Here is a 22,264-nt window from a genome sequence, read left to right as displayed (position 1 = left end):
AATAAACCTTTGTCTTGCTAACATCATCTTTGTCAAGTCCCCCGTGTGTAATATCAATGATCTATACCAATTCAAATCTGTCCAAAATTTGACTGTTTTCCCTTCCAACCTCACTTTGGTTACACTGATTTAAAGGGACACGTTGCCTTGGATTGGGCGAGTTGGTCAATGAAAAGCGTTTGTAACTGTTATAAAATGCATGGTTATGAGATGTTTTAAAAGTAGATATAACAATCCACACAAAATTGGCCTCGAAATTGCACGGTTTTCCTTACACATTGTGAACAAAGATGGCACGCCAATTTGTGTAAAATAGCTGGTCGTGTTAGCTCACACCCTAAAAGGAAAACCGTGCAATTACGAGGCATGTTTGTGTGGATCATTATATTCTACTTTTAAAACAACTTTAACATCATATGCCTTTATAACCAATGGTTTCAATGTGTCTCTTTAATAAGGAGTAATACAAGATGAATACCCCATGATAAAGGTCCGTCCCTATAAACCCTGATCATTAAAATGTCTACTGGAATAATTGCAGTGTGATGTTCATTTATCTAGTCGACATATAGGATTGTCGTAGACCATCTGAAGGTTGACCCGGGGACCGAAGAGTTCACGAATGTTGTCAATGCCATACTTGATCATCGTTGGTCTGTTTAATAAAAACAAAAATTATCTTTAGGCTAAATATTTTATGTTTACTGATAAAAGAGCAGAAGCCTCTTAAGGCAGTAGGAGTACTTTATCTCCACCCACTTCTTGAGCCCTTCCCCCCTGAGTTAGCCATTTTCATCCAATTCATGAACCCCAACCTAACCAGAGTAACCTATTTTTACCAATTCACCCCAAACCTACCCCCATCAAGCCACCTTAACTCACTTCTCTAGAGACAGACCCCAAGCTATGACCACCACATCCTCTGGTAGCCCCATTGGTAGAAGCACTTCTTGGCGTATTACAGACCCCAGAGTTACCTATTGTACCCTAGTCACGACCCCCAACCTACCCAACTCAAGCCACCTTAACTCACTTTTCTACTGACAAACCCCAAGCTATGACCACCACATCCTCAGGCTAGGTAGACCCATCAGTAGAAGCACTTCTGGGCGTAATACCCCAGAGTCACCTGTTGTACCCAATTAACCCCCCCTACCCCCATCAAACCACCTTAACTCACCTTTCTAGAGACAGACCCCAAGCTATGACCACCACATCCTCAGGCAAGGTAGACCCATCAGTAGAAGCACTTCTGGGCGTAATAGCCCAGAGTCACCTGTTGTACCCAATTAACCCCCCCTACCCCCATCAAACCACCTTAACTCACCTTTCTAGAGACAGACCCCAAGCTATGACCACCACATCCTCTGGTAGACCCATCGGTAGAAGCATCTCCGGGCGGAAGACCCCAGAGTTGCCAATCTCTACCCATTTCTTTAGCCCTTCGTGATAGCTGAATACCTCCATACTGGGCTCAGTGTAGGGGTTGTAAGCTGGCTTGAAACGGAGTTTCTCAATACCTGTATGGTCAGATTAAAGACTTTTAATAATAATAATAATAATAATAATAATAATAATAATAATAATAATAATAATAATAATAATAATAATAATAATAATAATAATAATAATAATAATAATAATAATAATAATAATCACCATTCCCAAAGCACTGGGGAAACATCTAGATGAAATAGGGACAAATGTGAGGGTAGATCTATTACAGAAGGCAGCGCTTTTGGGAACAGCGAGGATCCTGAGAAAGACCCTTGAGATCTAAGGCTACGGGACGTAGCCTGGCTCGAGGAGTTACCGGCACAAAGGAAAATGAGATCTTTCTTTCGCATGCTGTGATAAAATGAAATAATAATGAACCATTTTTGTATATCGCATATCACAATCACAGAGAAGTCTCTATGCGCTCTGAGATGAAAACAAAACCGAAGTAAAAGTTAATAGAGATGGTACTGGACACCTGTGGTAATTGTCAAAGACCAGTATTCTCACTTGGTGTATCTCAACATATGCATAAAACAACAAACCTGTGAAAGAGAGTAATGGAATAAAAAACATCCTTGTAGCACAAGATGTGTGCTTTCAAGATGCTTGAATTCGAGACCTCAGCTAAGGTCTCTCTTATAATTCAAAGATTTTAAAATCAGGATATTGTATTGAACCGGTCAAGAAACTGGCAGACAAGTTGAAATTTCAAGCCAACTGGTCCTGCTTGCCATTTTGAAACAAAAGTCAAGGTCAACCCCTGTAAACCATCCCCGCCAACACGATTTTTAGGGGATACTTTTAGTGGTCAACTCACCAAGTTTTTTGAAGAAGGCATGAAGGATTCCAATCAGGTCGGCTAGGGTGAGATTGTAGTCCGCTACGAGGCCCTCTATCTGGTGAAACTCGGCTAGATGAGTGGCGTCAAGCGTCTCATTGCGGAACACTCGATCGATAGAGAAATATTTCACCGGTGTAAATTTTTCCTGTTGGGACAAAACGTTTTAAAAGTGATTTAGTTTGCTCGAAGTCTACACACTTAACTCTCTGGCGAAATTCACAAGCCTTTGAAATGTGGCCTCAGATGTTTAGGTTAGGTACACCCATGTGTGTCTGTAAAGGTCAAGAAGGTCATGTTGGGTGTCGTGGTCGAGCGGATAAGAGCACCAGACTCAGGCTCTGGTGTTTCTAATCAGCAGAGTGAGGGTTCGGGAGTCTGGACACTTGTGTCCCTGAGCAAGAGGGCAGAGAGCAAGAAGTTCACAGATTTACAAATAACTTACAGGGTTTACAGAAGGTAGTGGTGAAAGACTTCCCTTGAAATATTATTCCATGAAATGCTTTACTTTTTGAGAAAACAGTAAAACAATTCAAATTCTCGTTAGCGAGAATTACTGATTTATTTTAAACACATGTCATGACACGGCGAAACGCGCGGATACACGGGTGGGTTTTCCCGTTATTTTCTCCAGACTCCGATGACCGATCGAGCCTAAATTTTCACAGGTTTGTTATTTGATACAGAAGTTGTGATACACGAAGTAGTGTTTACCGAAAGGGTCCAATGGCTTTAAGGAATGATTTTAGGCCCAGTGCAGTGACCAGGGGTAATAATGTTAAGGCGCTTTGGATTCCTTTGGTTGTGAAAAGCGCCGTGTAAAACCTGATCATTATTATTATGTAATTTACTCACCTGCTGGGCTAGCTTGTAGAGCATTCTTGCACTGACAGCCGTTGTGTGTGTTCTTAAGATGTTCTTTTTTGCCTCCTCAATCCTCCATTCAACTTTGTGCCTGTTAAGAATTCAAGCAGAAACAAAAATTAGCCCAGTTTGGATTTGGATTGAAAACCAAACATTTTCGGAACTTTATCTTTGTTATTTTAACAACATTGTTAAACTGTTATGCTCCAGGGTATTTCGTTTTTAAACAAACTCTATTGAATTCTGTTTGTAGTTTTTTGAGGCAGCCATCTTGAAACCAAGCCTAACCGAGCCAACAATTCGATCACGGCTCAGTCGGAACATCCTTATCACTGAACATCCTTGTCACTGAACATGCAAAAAAGCTAAAACTCAAACATGTTACTGGTTGCGCTCGCCATAACGCACTCCTGGTTAATAAGTTAAGAATTTAGATACCAGTTTAGAACTTGCGAATTATTTTACCCCTGTGATCCGTAGCCACCCACTGAGTGTACTTTCTTGACCCTTTCTAAGTAATCCATGGGAAATTCGTGAGCAAACTCCGGATCTGAAATCAAACAAAACACAAACACATTTTTATTTTGGTATTTTTTAATCTCAAAATTCCAGATTTCAAGTAGGGGAGGGGATTTCCAGCTCTTTCCACTATGGAGCAGTTCTTTGGAGATTTTTAACAGGTAGGATACTTTTTTAAAATTCAATAACCAGATGGAAACATTTCTGTTTACTTTGCGTTATATAAAAATGGTTTTATTATTGTTATTATTTTAAAATGGTTTTATTATTATACATTTGGTTTGCGGTAACACCATGTGTGTATCTATTTGCCAGCTAGAGTTTGTTCTTAGAGAACTGTCTTTCTTTATGCTACTACCGCGGAATAGATTTGTCGGATTGTTCGGGAGAGTTCTCAGTTCTGAAAAGAACTGTCCTGCTTTTAAACTACTACCTGGGCGGAAGGTATAGAAAAATTGGCTGGATTATTTATTGTTAATATCAATTAATTGGGGTGGAGGGGGCGGGGAGGGGTTAGTGCCGAGGGGTACCTTTGATGAAGAAGGTGTCTTGGATGTCCCTGGCAGGATGCTGCTGAGGTTGGAACAGAGCGTCGAAATTCCAGAAGGAACTCTCTATGTAATTATTGGTTGGCATTTCTGAAAAACTGTTAAGTAGACGTGAGGTAATTTTAAAAATCCAAATAAAGTTTGCATTTGCTTTTTATTTAATATAAACCACATGATTGTGTTGAATATAAACATAGAAAAGAGTTATAAGTTTATCAAATTTATGAAAAACCTTTCCACAAACTTTTTAGATTTTTGTTTTAAAAGCAAGTCACTGATTTTGTAAGAGGAGCCTTACCCCCCAAAAATCTTGAAACAAATTATTGCAATCTGCCATTAACCTGATTTGGGGCTTGTGCTGAGATTATTTTTGGGCTAGATCCGAGTACATCAGGGATAAACTGAACCAGATCTAGGTAGATCAGGGCTAGTCTGGGGTATATATAGGTAGATTTGGGCTAAACTGGGATAGAATTGGGTAGATCTGTGCTAGCCTGGGGTAGATTTGGGCTAAATCGGCATAGCTCTAGCTAGATCAGGGCCACTCTGGGGGAGAGGAGATCTGGGGTACTCTAGGGTAGCCAAGGCCTATGTTTCACATCAAGAGGTTGAGCTTTACCCCATTTCTAAGAAGATCTGTCTGAACTGAGCTCGGACTTTAAGTAGTGGATGCAGATGACCACTGGCTGGCATAACGCCAAGGGCGTCAAAGTTGTAGTCTTTGAACTTGCGGTCCTTCCACGTTCCACTGCAAAAAAAACACAAAGGGTATAAAATTTGATCAATTAACAGTGGCAAATAAACCTTGCCCTCCTGGTTGGTCCAATTTCATAGCTTTAAACAATTGGTGCTTACGAAGGCAGAGAAATCCACTGGGACAGATTCAGGTATATCAGGGCTCGTCTGTGGTATATCTGGGTAGATTTGGGCTGAACTGGGGTAGATCTGGGTAGATCAGGTCTAGTCCAGGTTAGTCTAGGGAAGTCATTGAACAGGTTAGCAAAGAGTTTCACTTGTTGGTGTATGTACTTTACTTAGCCAACTTTAGCTTAACCCTGTAAGTTGAGAATGGGAGTGTAAGCCCAGAATCCCGCAGTACGCAGAGCCATAAACTTGGTCCTGGTCATGACTCAGAGCTGGTATTGGATGCAAATACCAACAATTAATGACAGAAGAAAAACCTGCAAACCTTCTTTAGAAACTATTAACCTGAGGGTTAACGGATACAAGTGTAACATGGCACCAACCTGGCAAGCATCTCTGGGGTGAGATCTGTTTCCAGTTTGTTGACAGACGTGCTGAACTCACTCCCCTTCATCACAAGGAAAGTGTTAACAGTCCTGTACAAAATAATTACATCAATAACAATAGGTGGAAAATTTGCATCCGGATAAAAAATATCAATATCCATGTACATCGGTGTGTTAGCACTGTATACTCAGTACTCTGTACTCCCGAGTCCTGTGAAAAACATCCAACACATATTACCTGGGTGGGATTCAAACCCACGACCTTTGCAATTCTAGCGCAGTGTCTTACCAACTGGACTACCGAGATTGCCCGGTAGCTAGAAGCAGAATAGAGGAGTAAAAAACAAACCCCAAGTGCACAACTTTACAAAACACAATGGTCTAATAATTATCTGATGGACTAAGCAAAAATGGTTAAGTGTCTTGCTTGAATGGTTTGCGGTAGTGTTATTAGGCATCTGAGAGCATACACATTTGTGTGTTTTTTCTTTCATAATTTTCTTGCAACTTCGATGACCAATTGAGCACAAATTTTTGCAGGTTTGTTATTTTATGCATATGTTGGGATATACCAGGTGAGGATACTGGTCTTTGGCAATTACCAAAGGTGTCGAATGCCTTTAAGAAGTATCAGCTTTACTTACACTTCCTGGACAAGTTTTCTCTTCTTCAGTTCTGACCTCTCTTTGTCCGTCAGCGACTCGATGTCACCTTTATGAACTTTCTTGAGTTGCTCTTGAACCTTATCCACAATGCTAGAAGCCTAAAAAATTTAAATAACATTTGTCTAAGTATTGTTTGAAGCTTTGCATGGTGTGTACAAGTAGGACGCAACTATGAATAAAGAGTTAACTTTATAGGTACAACCATGTTAGATCTCTTTAGAGCCAGTACGGTCTTGACGTTTCTATAATTACAATTATAGACACTGTGACCATCTGCGTCTTCGTCAACCGTTTGGACACCCCTACTTGACGCTCTCTCCTAGAATTGGAATAATAGCACAACTGTCTGGGTTATTTATCAATAACATTTTCTCGTTAACCTTTCTCATGATCCTTGGACCTCCTTCTGCGGTTTTGTTGACTTCCAACCATCCTGCCGACATACCTTTGCTGAAACCAATCTTGGCATTGGGGATCTTTTTCTGTTTGAAAAAAAACACACAGTCAGAATGATTGTAGAATGAAAGAAAATAATAATCAGCCTATACAATTTTTTAAGTTAAATGGATAAAACCGTTGCAAATCCTCACCATAAGTTCAGCCTGGAGTATACCGCCCTCTGGTGGTACTGCTTCATAGACAAGTGCCTCGTAGCTTCCGCTTTCCACCATTTGTGTACCCTCCGGGGTCAACTCCCAATATTTATTGGTCTGTTGTTTCGTTTCTATAACCTGAAAATAAACATAACTTGTGAATGTTTTCAAAGGAAAGTTTTGTTTGGCAAGTTTTACCAACACCTCTGCAAAAATGCATTAAATCTGACACACAAATTCGACCAGGTTACATGGAATTTACTCTACTCCTATCTGCACATTGTAAAAGATAGCCCTGCAATGGAGAAGTCTAACCTAGGCTAATCTTAGACCCAGTTGTGGGAGGGGGGGGGCAGGGCGCTGTCCTCCTTTTAATTTTTTTTATCATAGTCGGTCGTACTACCTAGCTAGTACAGTGCCCAAGGTCCAGTAACTGGGTCTCGGCTTTTCTGCACTCTGCAACAAATAGCCCCACCCATCAGTGTCATGAACTCTCTGACGAGTCTGATTCTGAGTCCTTCGGCCATGCACAGGTGGGGTTATTCTGTTTACTTTATCAAGTTTATGTACACAAAATTTACAGAATAACAGATACAAACAGACACTTCCTGTATAATTTATTTATTTAAATCATGATGAATTAGGATTACGGAGGCCTTGACAGAGCTTCTCGTTGAGTGTAATTTTTCTCTTTATAATTATGCCGCATCCATCAGGCGTAACATTTTCCTAAAATTTTCAAAACATTGACAATCATCATCAGGGGATGATCAGATCAGTGAACGATTTTGTCCACTAATATTGCATATCAACATAGACTGAAAAAGTTGTGTGCACACTGAATTGCTAATCTTGAGTAGAAAATGGGGATTTCTGAGTAGCAACTGATAGTGAAGGCAAAGGGAAATCGTTCACTGCATACAGACATTGAATTGAAATGACAGAAAAATGATGCAATCAATCAAATCAAATGTCTCAACACGATCGAATCCAAAACGCATATTATGTTATTCAAATCTATGATCATCCAAATTACATTTCCTAACGCCTGCAAACTCTTGACAGTCCCAACAATCTGCTGGTGATCTCTCTCCAACAACTTGGCCAACACATCCGTGGAAATCTTGCCATCTTTCTCGACACGTTGTAGAATCGACTCGCCCAGTGAATCTGCCATCTTGAATGTTATGACTTATACCTACGACTATTTGATGCACAGTTAAAAATAAGATTAAGTGCATGCAACAGCCGTCTGAAAACTACACTGATCCTCTTGCGATAAGTATAAATTGTAAAGTTAAAGTCTGATATTTTAAGATATATGTATATACATTTATTGAAAATACATATAATATATGGTATTAAATAAATTTTTTAAATAAATTTATAAACTAATTATACTTTCTTAATTTATGTCGTATTTTGTAAATTGTAGCGTGCGTGAACAGTCAAAGTGGTCATGGCGATCTGTGACGCTCAATGCTTCCACAATGAAAAATCAACCTGTCATGCCTGTGTAAATTTACTTTATAATTGATTGGGTTCCGCCATTAAAAAGATTAGCAATACAACATCATAACATGATCAATTGTGCTGTATTAATATTATTGTAGAAAGAATGAATGAGATGAACCAGGGAAAAGGTACGTTTGGTTTTTGGGTTGTGCATCTTGTAAAAATGTGAAACAAATTTGAGTGGCGAACCAGTCAGTGAGTCACTGGACAGAAGTTTTTTGTTTAAATTAACTTTATTTTAGAAATTAAAGTTTTAAAACAAATAATTGCTAGCCCTACCTAAGTACTGTGTGGCCAACTCAAGGATATGGACTCTAAGAAAATTGGGGCTAAAAACTAAATATTGCATCCTTGTTTTGTTGTTGTGCTGTGTGTAGAGCGAAAATCCTGTAGACTTGTGGCTCTAACCCCTTATATGGTTTGTTTACTTAGTTAACATCGGTCTTAATCTTATATTGGTAGGATATGCATGATCCATATGTCTGTAGGGACAACTGAAGAGCAATTGTTCCTATCCAACTCCTAGTAAAGTTGTTGTTGCTCACTTTATATTCTCACTCAGTTATTAATTATAATATTAACAGTTTCATAATTTGTGTTAAAACAAGTAAATTTCTTTATCATTGGGGGTGTAGGTTTGTATTTGTATTAATATTAAGACAGTAATTCAGCTTTTTGAATTGATAAATAACCATTGCAACACAAAATTGGATATTGAATATTTCTGAATGGTTATTTTTGTCCTCCTTAGGATAACAATGGGCGTGTTGCTGTTAATATTAAAGTGAATACGGACAGATTTGACTTAGCTGCAACCATGGCATCGACAGATAATCTTTTGCAGATGGAGGATGAGGACGCCTTGCCTCTTCTTCCTCTCAACAGGCCCTCCGATACCAGACAGTCATTCGGGGCACTACGCCAAAAACAACGCGCTCGCAAAGTCAACGCCAATATAACAGAGGCAGATTTCATGATGGAGGAGCACGGCTACGACGCTGACGAATTAGAATATCAATTCATGACAAACTTCACCCAGAAACAGAAGCGCCGCACGATGCTGGTTCTCCACGACGCCTTTTTCCTGATCTTGGATTTCCTCCAGTTCTACGCGTTACTGATGGCCATATCGTTGCGCTGGCCCTGGCCGTACAACTGGCTGTATCCCAACCGATTTGTCCTTCTCGCCAACCTGGATTTGTGGGAGTTTTTTAAGATGAACACCCCTGATGTATACAACTCAGCAAGAAATGGTTTCATCGACAGCACGCTTATCGGGTTTGACTACCGGTGGTACGCCCTCGCTTGGGGTGTATTCATCTTTCTGATGATAACCATTTATATCATTTTGTACATCGCTATGAACTATCAGAAGAGGTACAACCTGCTCTTGCAAATCTCTAAACTACAGCGGGCATACATTATCATGTGTCAGATTCTGGCAATGCCGATTGGTGTGATGATGGGGAAGCTCTTCCACTGCAACGCTGAAGACAACATGGACGTCCACAACGTGACACCCTGCGCAGGTGGGGAACATCTTGTCTATGTCGTTGTCCCGTTAGCCCTCTATGTCGGTCTCTTCATCATGCTTCCGATATGGCTCATCATGAAGACCAGGACGCAGATCTTTAGCAATCGCTCAGAACGACACGAGGGATTCCTGCAACTCAAGGAGATGGAGTATGCACATGGCCTTGACATTATCTGGGCTGTCAAGCTGTATCATCTCTTCTCTTCCTTCCGTCTTATCTGGTGCTACTACCGTCCCATCATGTTTTTCTTTAAATTCATCCTCCTTGGGGCCTATGCATCCCTTCTCTGGTACCCCATGTGGCAGATGGGCGTATTCCTTGTCGTCGTGTGCCTCATGTTTCTAGCGATTATAATCCGACGCCCTTTTCGAATGACCTCCTTCAATGTGTGCATCATGATCAATTTCTTCTGCATGCTCTGCTTCTCAGTCATGGGGCTGATGCAGAATCTCTTTGACACAAGTTCCGTCTTCTTCCAACAAGAGTTTCTGTTCTCAGAGCTTCTTGCAATCGCATCCTTCTGGGTCGTTTTCGCCGTTGCGTGGATCCTGTACGTCCTACTTCGTTACTTTGGCGTTCTCTGTAAACGCACACCGTTCTGGCCGGAGATGGTGAGCAGTGACCTCAACAAGTTGAGCCATGAAACCCGCAAGTTCATGAAAGCTCTCCTGAAGGGTCGCATCGTTTTAGAGCACTCCTTATCAACCTTCCCGCTGTTCAGCCCGGTCCACGAGATCTCACGGCAGATCCAGATTATCAACGCCTACTGCAGGGAAGCAGAGTTCCTTGGCGACCCCATCCATGACACACTATGGGATCTTCTGGACGAGCTTATTGAAGCTCACTCACATCTCGCTCCCGTCTCGCTCTTCGCAGAGTCTGTCAAATCTTCAGTTCGTGACACGGCGGGGGAATTCATGAAGTTGATGCCATCGTTCAAGAAACGGTTGGCTCAGAGGGAGTATGATTTCATCCTGATGACGCCCATGAAGAGGAGGATGCTTCTTAAGATGTTCACATTGGGTAAGGGTCAATGAGATTAAAGACACTGGACACTATTGGTATTTATTGTCAAAGCAAGTCTTCTCCCATATGCACAAAATAACAAACCTGTGAAAATTTGAACTCAATTGGTCGTCGAGGTTGCGAGAAAATAATGGAGGAAAAACACCCTTGTCACCTGAAGATGGGTGCTTTCAGATATTTGATTTGAAGACCTAAAAATCTAATTCTGAGGTCTCAAAATCAAGTATAAGGAAAATTAATCTTTCTTTTAAAAAACTATTTCACTTCATAGGGAGCCGTTTCTTACAATGTTTTTTACTATCAACCTCTCCCTATTAATACTCCTTACCAAGTAAGGTTTTATGCTAATAATTATTTTGAGTAAATACCTATAGCGTCCACTGACTTTAAAGCCCTGCAAACAATGCTACTAAAACAAAACTCGGCTCCTTAAGTTTGCGTTTCTTAAAAATGAGATTAGACTTAAGGATTAGCTACTCTCAACCCTGCAGAATCTATAAAAACTTGTCTTATACTTGTGTTCATTGCAGGAGTTTTTGTGAATGGTAAAGTGAACAAATCTCGACCAGTGGACCAAACGGATACAGTCCAGAAGTTATACAACCCTAAGGAGTCACTGGTTCTCCAGCAAAGAAGAACGGAAGGTGAGGTTTGTGGTTTGTTGGTGTCTTAAGATAGATCTCACTTCATGCCTGCCGTCGATTTCACCTAAGTCTTCCTAACTTAGGATTAATCTTAGGACTTTAGGAGGAGTTCAGTTCCGTATCCAAAGACGTGAAGACGCATTGAACCCATCCTAAGTTAGGATGAGTAACTTGTCCTAACTTGAGGTAGGATTAATACTAGCGTGTTGTGAAACTGGGGTGCATTTTGTCTTCGGTAAAGGCACCCAATAAGGAAATTGTAAATTCTTCTAGAGCATTTCAAGGGCACGAAGGCATTGAACAGAGGGGCATGGAGGCAATCGCCTTCAGTGCTTCTTCAAAATACGTGCGGCCAGTTTCATGAAACGCTAGGATTAATCCTACCTTGAGTTAAGACGAGTAACTTGTCTTAACTTAGGTGCTCGGTATTAATGATCATAAAAAGCTTACTTGGTAAGAAGCAAATGGCACAGCTTTTGATATTGTAGGATAAAATTTTGTGTGAAGGAAAGAAAGTCAAGCATTTTGAGCCCTGTTGACTTTTATTGTACCTTTAATTGACAGCTCACCTAGTCAGCATCATGTTGAAGGAAACCAAACATTCAATTTTACATTATGTAAACTTAAGAGGGCATTCTCGTTTACTTCCAAAAGGTGATGATGGTTTTTATGAAGACATTCATGAAGCGACTGAGGAGATGGGACCCAGCGGGCTGCGTCTGAAGCAGCAGTACCAGGCAAACATGATGAGAAAACCCATCCTGGAGGAAATGAGCGACGAGGAAGAGGAGGAGAGGAGTAAGGAGGAGGACGGAATGGGATGGATACGGGAAAGTTCCTCACGAACAGAGGTAGATTGAATTCATAGGGACATGTTGTCTTGGACTGGTGGAGTTGGTCTATGAAAAGCGTTTGTAACAGTTTCTTATTAAATGCATGGTTTGAAAGATGTTTGAAAAGTAGAATATAATGATCCACACAAATATGACTCACAAATGCATGGTTTTCCTATTACTTTGCGAACTAACACGGTCGGCTATTTTATGGAGTCAAAAACTTGACTCCGCAAAATGGCGCGCCGTGCTAGTTCACGAAGTAGGCCTATAAGAAAACCCATGGAATTTGAGGCATATTTGTGTGGAAAAGTATACTCTATTTTTAAAACATCTTTCTAACCATATGCCTTTTATATCAAGGCCGATTCAGGGCAACGTGTCCCTTTAATATTAACTTTGGTTTTAACTTTACTTTCAAGAGTCCTGTGAAAGGATGGATTCGAACCCACGACACTTGCAATTCTAGAGCTGTGTCATACCAACTATACATTTTATTGTCTGTGTATAGTAAGATGAAAACAATCAAACAGTTACTGGTAGTTTAGCTGGTTACCTTACTATTGTAAGCATAATTTTGTTGTGCTTAGCTACTTTTTGTGCTTAAGCAGCTCAGCTTACTGTAAGCAAAGAATCGGCACCTACGGAAGCTGGGAGTTCCACGCTTACGTCAAGTTAACTTCACTTGTTAGCAGGGAATTTTTTGATGTGCACAGATTTCAGCAATATGCAGAGCCATTAAATTGAGCCCCAGACAACACCAGATATCTCTAAGAATGGAATCGTCGCTTGCGGAAGCTGGGAATTCTGTTGTGTATGTCAAGCGTATTTCACGGGTTAGCAGCGAATTTTGGCTTGTGTGAGTGCATACTCCACGTTACTAGGCTTTCTACGCTTACACAGCTAGCGCAGAAATTAGACGCTTGCATGTAAGTTGAGAACTCAGCGCTAGGCAGAGCCTTGAAAATGGGCCCTGGTCTCCTCTTTGGTGCCCCTTCAAAAGTGTACCATAGACTTTAGTTGGAGTTCTAGGCATGTGCTTCAAAATAAACTAAAAGTTTCCCTTTTTGTTTTTGTGTTTCAGAGTGACTTTATGTCGTCCATTAATGATCGGGATGCTGATGAGTTGTCCGATATGATGGCTGGCATTCCCAGCAGACCTGCAAGCATGGCCAGGTAAAAGTTAAATCCATTCGCGCATCTTCCATAGACTCTCTTTTCCCCAAATACCTTTTGTGTCTGCTTTTTATACCAAAATGAAACATAAATTTGATTTAGTATTACAAATGAAAATGGAATAATGATGTTAATAATAACGACATAGTTTTCACAAGAATTTGTCTCTATGCACTTTACATTAGTGCCCTGGTCTTTGGGTCAATAATATTCCTTTACTCTGTCTCATCTACCTGTGAGTGTATAACCATTTCGTAGAATAATTTCTTATGTCATAAATTCTTATCGTGCTTCTTTTGGCATTAACAAACATACTTTTACTAACTGACTGATTTTAACATTCTTTTTTAATCATCTGCGCAGAGTCATGTGTAAAGAACATTAAGGTTTGAAAGGTAAATTTGCTTGTACTATAGCTTGGACACTTCTTTCCACAAAGGTGTGCTTCACAGAAGCACATAACACACTTTCTGAGCACACCACAACAAGAATTTACCTCATGATTTTGTATGCATTATATTATTTTTTGAAAGAAGACATTTTACTTCCCAAACGTCTTTACTGCATTTTGTTTGTATCTAACTTCTGTTTCATGTCTAGTTTTTGTACTTTTGTTATTGTAAAATATCAGTGGCAAGCTCCCTTATCGTATGATATTAGTAACTATAACATGCCTAATGCCTATAGACGTTAAGGGCGCCAGTCTATAAGCCCAACTCTTTTAATTTGTCATCTTTGCAATTTCTTCTTCGAAACTTTTTTTCACCAAAATCACCAATTTCATCTTCAAAAGCATTTCTCTTGACAGAAAATCTTAATTCCAATATGATCTGAGGCTTTTAAGAAAGGTGTACAGCCAAGTAAACTTTGCTTGCACAAATCATCATCACAGAAACAGTAGCTCAATGCAACACCTATGAGCTTCTGATAGCAGTGCAGCAGCCATTTTATGTGAAGTGGGCATAGCTATACAGTGGAATTACAACACGCTTAAAAATTGATAAAAGTAGTGTAGCCAGATCTCCACCGTGCACAACCTCAAATTCTACATAAGTCTTGGTGCGACACGTTGTTTTTCACTATCACTTAACTATTGCGACTCTTGTTAAAAGCATTTTGTAGGGCTGAATGCAATGTCAATTACTCACAGATTTGTTTGTGTTATTGCACATGGTTTGATTGAAGCGAGCAAATTTGAACATGCCATTAACAAGTTTTTCACCACCATCTATCCAGCCAATGAACATTACCATGTTTTACATAATTGCTACATATGCATATATGCAAATATTAAACAAGCAGTAACTGGAGGTTGAACCTCTTAAACCCATTTACACAGGTTTCAAACCCAAGTTACCATATGTGTAACTTTGGATTCCTCCCAGCGAATTTGACTGGCTGCTATACTTACTTCTTTGCTGGTTACTTTACTTTTAAACATAAAGACCCATTACCAGGATATACATGTACTCATATTGAACCTATATCTGTAGCTTTTAAAGACAATGGACACTATTGGTAATTGTCAAAGACCAGTCTTCTCACTTGCTGTATCTAAAGTTCTCAACATGTATGCATAAAATAACAAACCTGTGAAAGTTTGAGCTCAATTGGTCATCGAAGTTGCGAGATAATAATGAAGGAAAAAACACCCTTGTCACACGATGTTGTGTGCTTTCAGATGCTTGATTTCGAGACCTCGAATTCTAAATCTGAGGTCTCGAAATCAAATTCATAGAAAATTACTTCTTTCTCAAAAACTGTGTCACTTCAGAGGGAGCTGTTTCTCACAATGTTTTATACTATCAACCTCTCCCCATTACTTGTTCCCAAGTAAGGTTTTAGGACAATAAATATTTTGAGTAATTACCAATAGTGTCCACTGCCTTTAAGTGCTAATGACCAATGCAGTTTCCAGACCCTGCACCCTTTATGACTTCACGCTTCTCATAAAAAATTGCTGCCAACTTCTGTGCTCAATGTCGTATGCTGCTTAAAAGCACAACAAATAGCCAAGCACAGCACAAGTTATGCTTACCAAAATAAGGTTACCAGCCAACATACATTGTCACATGTGTGACTGGTCCCTGCCTATTTTTGTTTAAAGCAGACATTTATAAAGCAATAGTTTCATGCAATTGGGCTCTGGTCATCTACTTTCAGCAATTTATTAATACATTTTTTTTTCTGGCTGCATTGCTGTGTTTTTTTCTCCAGGTTTTTAAATAGTAAATCAGTTTTATTTATTTATACTTTTATCAGCACGGGATCTCGTGCTGGTTCCTCCAGACATCGTACACCCTCTGTAACCTCAAAGAAATCTCGGTCAACTCGTAGAAGCAGTTCGGGCAAGAAAGCCTCGCATCACATTCAAGAAGAGCATGAATTGAAAGAAGATAACGCTGTATAAAGTCTTCAAAACTCAACCCTTTTGGTTAGCATTCATTTCTGTACCATATCACCTTTTTTTTAACTACAAAAACTGACTTTGTACATTCTGTGACATTTCTTGCTTAAAGCCATTGGACACTTTTGGGAAACAGTATTGTCCAAGGCCCATACTTTGTGTATCACAACTCTATATAAAATAGCAAACCTGTGACAATTTAGGCTCAATCGATCTTCGGAGTTTTCTCAAAAAGTAAAGCATTTCATGGAATAATATTTCGAGAGAAGTCTTTCACCATTACCTTCTGTAAACCCTGTACGGTATTTGTAAATCTGTGAACTTTTAACTTTTTTTCTGTACCGAAAGTGTCCAATGGCTTTAACAGAACCTGCTCCCAGTCAAAATTCCATAAAGTTTACATTGGTGCCACTCTTTTTTGCTAAAAGGTTAACTTAGAAAACATAAACATTTCACTCGAGTAACATGCCTGTGATATTTTTTCGCAGGACTCGCCAAAGTACTGAGTATACAGTGCTAACACACATAAAACAAAATTAATATTCCTTATCCCCAATGCAAACTTAACATCTACTATATCAGTGCGGTACCCGCTGCCAAAACATAGGATTCGAACTGCCTCTGGCTACCGGCCAATCTCAGTTGGTAAGACACTCTAGAATTGCTAAGGTCATGGTTTCGAATCCCACCCTAGTGACATGCCTGTGATATTTTTTCCCAGGACTTGGGAAAGTACTGAGTATACAGTGCTGACACACATCGGTGTAGGGGTAAAAAAAAAAAAATTAATGTAAACATTTCAATTGGTGACATGGCTTTCACGTTGGCCTTATTTATTGGTAAGTGTTCTTGGCCACTATGGCTGCATTTCAGTGCAAGCCACTTGTGGCTGTTGTGGTCTTTCATCAAACTATTGCCATTCACCTACAAAGTCAACCAGTGTTGCATTATCAATTATATAAGTGCGCCGTATTTTCGATGGTGTAAGGGCACTCTCATTAGTATTTTTATCACTTTTGAGGATATACTCCATTCGTCCTGCACATTTTTAATCGGCGGTCTGTCAGCTTTGTTTTGCCTTGGTTTAAATTTGCTTAGAGGTGGGTTATAAATAACTGCTCCTTTAAAGGTCTTATTGTCCGTGATGGGTATGATGTCTGTAGTGGATGTTTGTGTCTGTTTTTTTTTATATGAATGAATGTGCCCCCGGAAGTGATACAATGTTTGAGAGTGCCCTCGTGTGTTCAAAAATATGGCGCATTATGCAGAAACAAGATGCAGGAGTTGATGGTTCGAATCCCACCTTTTACAACGCTGGTGTTAAATGTGCTTGTGTCTTTGGTAGACTATTCTTTGTGACTTTTTTAGACTGTACAATTACATTTATTCTTATATTTTGTAAAAGTTTATTTTACATATTTTAGAACCAGTTGTACATTTAAAGTACTGGGCATTCCGTCCAACATTGATTAGTTTGAAAGAGTTTATTTTACCTTTTTTCTGCTAGTATTGTAATAAGTATGTTTGAAATTATTGTAGAAAGACTAATAGTTATTATTATTTTGTTAATATTAATCATTCGAACTCATTTATGTTCATGAAATCTGTCCATAGTTGAGGCCTAACAAAAAGGAAAAAATCTTAAGTAAATGTTGCAAATTATGTTTTTTTAATGTTTTGTAAATTTTTAAAGATACTTTATTACTTGAATGATATAAGTTTTATACAATAACACTTCACAAATTGATTCGGTCAAATAGTTCATATCATGTGTATATTTTCAAACACTGTTTTTTTTTTCAGATGAAAATCATAAAGTTGCAATAATATTTGAGAGCAAAATCCTGATCAAAACAGTGTGTATATGTTTTCTTTAAACAGTAGAAAATGTCTTTGATTTATTTCTAAGCTGTGATTCTTTGCCTTGCAATTTTATCAAGTTTTGCCCTATATATAGCCTTGCGTATTTATCAAACTTGATCTAAAAAGCAACAAGGCTATAAGATATAACCTTGGGTGTTTATCAATTTTTCGCCATAGAACCAACAAGTCATTGGATTTTATCAAGTTTGCGCAAACAACATAATTTGGCAATATGCAACAAGGCTGTATAATCAATTACCCTTAAATGCAACACGACTATATTATATAGCTTTGTGCATTCAAAATTTGCCCTTAAATACAACAAGGCTACATCAAGACCTTGTGTATTTATCATTAATCCCCCCCCCCCTAAATAAAATGCAACTTATCAATGGCGGCTTCAAGCAGCGTGCAGCATTTGCAACTTCAAAATAATGGTTCTCGCGGTAGAATAAAAAAAAACTATACTTGGCAAGCAGACACATAGTGTCACCGCAAACCATACCTCCACCATGCAGTGCCATATAAATAATTATTCTTTAGAATTTGGACAAATAAATTGCAAATCTTGGCTCATCTTTAAGTGAATTCCCGCTTAGTTAATCAGAAAGTTCCAAATCGTGGTGGGGGGGGGGGGGGGGGGGGCTGCGGGCGGGGGATATGGTAGATATCCTCCCCGCCTATCTTGTGTAGCGCCCTCTGTTGTTAAAAATTGTAGTCCCTATACGCGGCACAGGCCTGTCCCACTATTTTCAACTGTTAGTCTTTTCAACAAAACAATTTGCATAAAGCTCCGTAGACCATTAAATCAATTGAATACCACAAGGATTTTCATATCTGCAACCAATAAACTAAAAACAGTTTAAGCTTTGTACTTGTAAAAAACGTCTAGAAAGAAGCCGGTTGATTTACGCAAGTCTAAAGTACAGTCATCCACACATTTGACGTCACTCTTAAAATTAAAGCAGTCTTAAATGTTCGCGCTAGTTCAATTTGAAAATAATATTGTGCATTTAAGATGCTAATGTTAACATAAAATATAAAAATAGTAATGTGAATTCGTTTACACAATACTTTAAAAACCATGTTATGAGCAGTCGGGTTGAACTGAGATTGTTGTGGGAAATTTCGTAGTTTACGTGAAACGACTAGGATCAGTCTATTAGTTAGACACTCTCGTGTGTTTGTGTGTGTACTTTGAGTGACCGTACATCCATTGTACATGTGCATCATCAGCATGCATTTTGCTGTTGTATTTCTCGTGCGTGCAGCAGGCGTAAAACAGCCTCTCGGGGAATGACTCAAATAATTGATAGTTTTGGACACGGAATGTTCTCTTAATTCCCGTTTAGAATGAAGTTCCTCTATGGGTGGACTAAGCAGATGTATCTAAAGACGGACTTGGTGATATTTGGGGGTAAGTTTTTTTCATTCAGTATCGGTGTTGAAATGTGAAACAAGTTGGTGTAAAAACTTTACGGACCAAACCCGGATCAATTCGTCATTGACACACTGTTCCAAAATTCCGCTGCCGTGTGCATGCAATGGTCAACGGACCAACGCCACGGTCAATCGCAGTGCCGTTGTCTGAAAGCAGGCCAAGTTAACATGGTTGATAGTTGACCCGGTCACTTTTTTTTAATGGACGTATAAATTATAATAACTTGCTGTTAATGTTTGTTATAACCGGTAAATTTATTTTTCGGCTTCAACAATAAAAAATAGCTTATTTTATAATGGTGTGTTACTGTGTGAGTGAGTGAGTGAGGAAATGGGAATAGCGTTGGACCACCACATTTTCACTTCGAAGTTCTGTTGTTAAAATGTTTATTTGTATTATATTAATGCTATAATCTATATGACCTAACATTAAACCAATATTTGGGATGGCTTGAACATTTGTATAAGTAGATCCTGCCACCACCTTTTCACTATTTTTTACCAAAAAGAATATATGCAAAAAAAGTTAATAGCCTGACGTTTCGACCCTAGCAGAGTCTTTCTCAAAGGCTAAATGACAACACAACAAACATGAACAGGTAACTGAAAAAGAATATATCTCACTCATTTGAGTATTTAGATAATAATTTTTATTTCATTTCGAGTGAAAAAAGTGGTGGAAGGATTACCAAAATAATTCCTTCAAAAAATAAGAAAACAACCAGTTTATTTCACAATGAGTGGACAAGTGGTGGTTTGATACCTCCATGGTTTGATTAAGTATTTTTTGAAAACTATGAAATACATTGATAATTATTTTCTTTTTACCATCTATAAAAAAATTACCAGACTTGATTCCCTTGTTGCGTCGCTGGTTACTTGTTGTAGATTATTAAGAATTTTACCCATTTGACGTTCAGTTTTTTAAAAACTATTTGGACATTTAAATTCTTTAAACATGCTATGTAAATGGGATGTCTAAACAAATTATTTTAGTCCCATGTTTTAATTTTTTCTTGTGGTAGTTTCAAAAACTCATTTGAATAAAAACAAATGTGGAAATGAAATGAAATGAAATATACAATTGAAAAAGTATTTTTAACAAATTGTCGTGGGCATGTTTTCATTCAGAGTGTTGTAAACGTGAAATTAAAAAGCAAAAGTTAGTTAAATGGCCTGACGTTTTGAGACGACCCTAGCAGAGTCTTTCTCGACAAACATGAACAGCTAGGTGAAACATAAGCAGGGAAGTGGGAGACTAAAATTATGTGCCTACTGTCAAATATTTAACTGTCAAAGTCAAGGAGAAAGCTCCTTACACATGTATGTACAGATCACCATATTTTTTTGTAGGCACCAAAGGCCGCGAAAGGGGATGCAAAATAGTATATATTTTTTTATTGCGGCAATTGAAATAAGAGGTCTGATGGTGATTATAATGTGGAATAAATTCCTTAAATCAAATAAAAAAATTATCATTTCGTCACTACCACACTACACAAATGATTGGTCTCTAAATGTTATGAAATTTTCACATGTTCCTGTTAATGTTATAGTTTGTTTATTAACTTGATATAATAATTGCGTCAACCCAGAACGTATGGCTGCTCACCCAAAGTTTTTGCAGCTTCTGTCCATCTTAAAGTCATTAATTTTGATGGTAAACTCTAAAGGCATACCCTGGCTTTAAAAGTCTTAAGGATTGTTACTAGATGTGAGTACAGCTTGCATAATTACATCCCGAGTACTATAACAAAAATGTTAATTTTGCAAATTGGGTGTGAAACTGAAAGTGTAGTTATCACAAGATTCAATTTCGGAGGACGTTTCTATTGGTAGTTAGTGTAATTTACGAGAGAGTAGCACAAAACACTTGACAACAGATTTTCATTAAAACTTACACAGTTTGAAGATAATGATGGTTGGAAGCTTCATTTAAAATATTATTTGCTGAGGTGCTGTATTTTTTTAGTAGTGAGTAAAGCAATGTCGCATAAATAATTTTTGTCTCAGTTTTAGCATGCAAAACAGAATTACCTGTAGAGTTGTGGTAAATACCAAAACTGGTACTTATTACATTTTAAATGCTAAAATTTGTTTTGTCTCACTGAAAAAAAATGTTTTTGTGCAATGTTTGACTCATTGATCTAAAACTACAGCACCTCAGCAAGTATTAATTTAAAGGAAGCTTTGTACTATCATTATATTAAAACCCTGCAAGTTTAATGTAAACCTGTAGACATTGTGTTTTGTGTCGTACAAAAAGTACCCAGACCCTTTAAGATGATGATTCAATTTACTTCTGTCACGTACATGTAAAAGCAGTTTCCAACACTGCATAGAGCGTTGCCAATAATACAATTAGGCCAGTAATTTATTGCCTCTGCCAGCAGAATGGTCATTAAGATTCACGTCTTTGAAAGTAATCATTGAGCATTTGATTTATGTGTATTCTGTAACAAGTGATGCCATTCAGTCTCTAATTTCCATTCAAAGGGAGGGTATACCAGCTTTGGTAATTAAAAATGATTGACCATAACAATTAACTAACTATGTAATATAAGTGTAGTTTAAAGGCAGTGGACACTATTGGTAATTACTCAAAATAATTATTGGCATAAAACCTTTCTTGGTGACGAGTAATTGGGAGAGGTTGATGGTATAAAACATTGTGAGAAACGGCTCCCTCTGAAGTGCCATAGTTTTCGGGGAAAAAGTAATTTTCAACAGATTTGATTTCAAGACCTCAGATTTAGAACTTGAGGTCTCGAAATCAACCATCTAAATGCACACAACTTCGTGTGACAGGGGTGTTTTTTTTTTCATTATTATCTCGCAAGTTCGATGACTGATTGAGCTCAAATTTTCACAGGTTTGTTATTTTATGCTTATGTTGAGATACACCAACTGTGAAGGCTAGGCTTTGACAATTACCAATAGTGTCCACTGCCTTTAACTATGTAATGTAGTTAACATTTTGAGAATTAATTCTCTTCTAAGGAATGTGATTTAGGAAAAAGTGATTCAAATTGTGTTCAATATGCGAAA

The 22,264-nt window shown here is 38.4% G+C and overlaps 3 protein-coding genes across 4 annotated transcripts in view; 2 read left to right on the top strand and 1 right to left on the bottom strand.

Moving 5' to 3' along the window:
- Positions 1–198: 198 nt before the first annotated feature.
- LOC117297992 (phenylalanine--tRNA ligase alpha subunit-like) lies at positions 199–7,974 on the bottom strand. Its single transcript, XM_033781200.1, has 12 exons — positions 7,814–7,974; positions 6,775–6,915; positions 6,565–6,666; positions 6,164–6,282; positions 5,517–5,609; positions 4,889–5,017; positions 4,252–4,367; positions 3,668–3,752; positions 3,194–3,293; positions 2,318–2,486; positions 1,328–1,520; positions 199–655 (listed from the first exon to the last, which is right to left on the bottom strand). Exons 1-12 carry the CDS (start codon positions 7,952–7,954, stop codon positions 550–552), a joined length of 1,494 nt encoding a protein of 497 aa, XP_033637091.1. The 5' UTR covers positions 7,955–7,974; the 3' UTR covers positions 199–549.
- Positions 7,975–8,274: 300 nt separating this feature from the next.
- LOC117298078 lies at positions 8,275–16,046 on the top strand. Of its 2 annotated transcripts, XM_033781315.1 has the most exons (7): positions 8,275–8,420; positions 9,044–10,850; positions 11,384–11,497; positions 12,152–12,348; positions 13,415–13,506; positions 13,870–13,901; positions 15,769–15,853. In XM_033781315.1, exons 2-6 carry the CDS (start codon positions 9,110–9,112, stop codon positions 13,889–13,891), a joined length of 2,166 nt encoding a protein of 721 aa, XP_033637206.1. In that variant the 5' UTR covers positions 8,275–8,420; positions 9,044–9,109; the 3' UTR covers positions 13,892–13,901; positions 15,769–15,853. The 2 variants fall into 2 exon arrangements, with proteins under 2 accessions (XP_033637206.1, XP_033637205.1); XM_033781314.1 differs by lacking the exon at positions 13,870–13,901 and having other exon boundaries at positions 15,769–16,046.
- A 2,937-nt stretch (positions 16,047–18,983) lies between these two features.
- LOC117297622 (interleukin-6 receptor subunit beta-like) overlaps positions 18,984–22,264 on the top strand; it is a 42,534-nt gene continuing 39,253 nt past the window's right edge. The window contains exon 1 of the mRNA XM_033780746.1: positions 18,984–19,193. The gene's annotated coding sequence lies outside the window, so the exon portion shown is untranslated. The remainder of the gene's footprint in view (positions 19,194–22,264) is intronic.

The sequence above is a fragment of the Asterias rubens genome, chromosome 12, assembly GCF_902459465.1.
Source record: "Asterias rubens chromosome 12, eAstRub1.3, whole genome shotgun sequence".
Classification (NCBI taxonomy): domain Eukaryota; kingdom Metazoa; phylum Echinodermata; class Asteroidea; order Forcipulatida; family Asteriidae; genus Asterias; species Asterias rubens.
Note: the sequence above shows the minus strand (reverse complement) of the source record. Positions and strands in the feature narration are given on the sequence as shown.

Excerpts from the sequence above, each read along its gene's own strand:
- LOC117298078 (XM_033781314.1), top strand. The coding sequence starts at position 9,110 with ATGGCATCGACAGATAATCTTTTGCAGATGGAGGATGAGGACGCCTTG. Across the intron at positions 10,851-11,383 it reads TCTTAAGATGTTCACATTGG|GAGTTTTTGTGAATGGTAAA; the intron begins GTAAGGGTCAAT and ends TGTTCATTGCAG. Across the intron at positions 11,498-12,151 it reads CCAGCAAAGAAGAACGGAAG|GTGATGATGGTTTTTATGAA; the intron begins GTGAGGTTTGTG and ends TACTTCCAAAAG.
- LOC117297992 (XM_033781200.1), bottom strand. The coding sequence starts at position 7,954 with ATGGCAGATTCACTGGGCGAGTCGATTCTACAACGTGTCGAGAAAGAT. Across the intron at positions 5,018-5,516 it reads ACCCCAGAGATGCTTGCCAG|TGGAACGTGGAAGGACCGCA; the intron begins GTTGGTGCCATG and ends TTTTTTTTGCAG. Across the intron at positions 1,521-2,317 it reads TGCCTTCTTCAAAAAACTTG|GTATTGAGAAACTCCGTTTC; the intron begins GTGAGTTGACCA and ends CTGACCATACAG.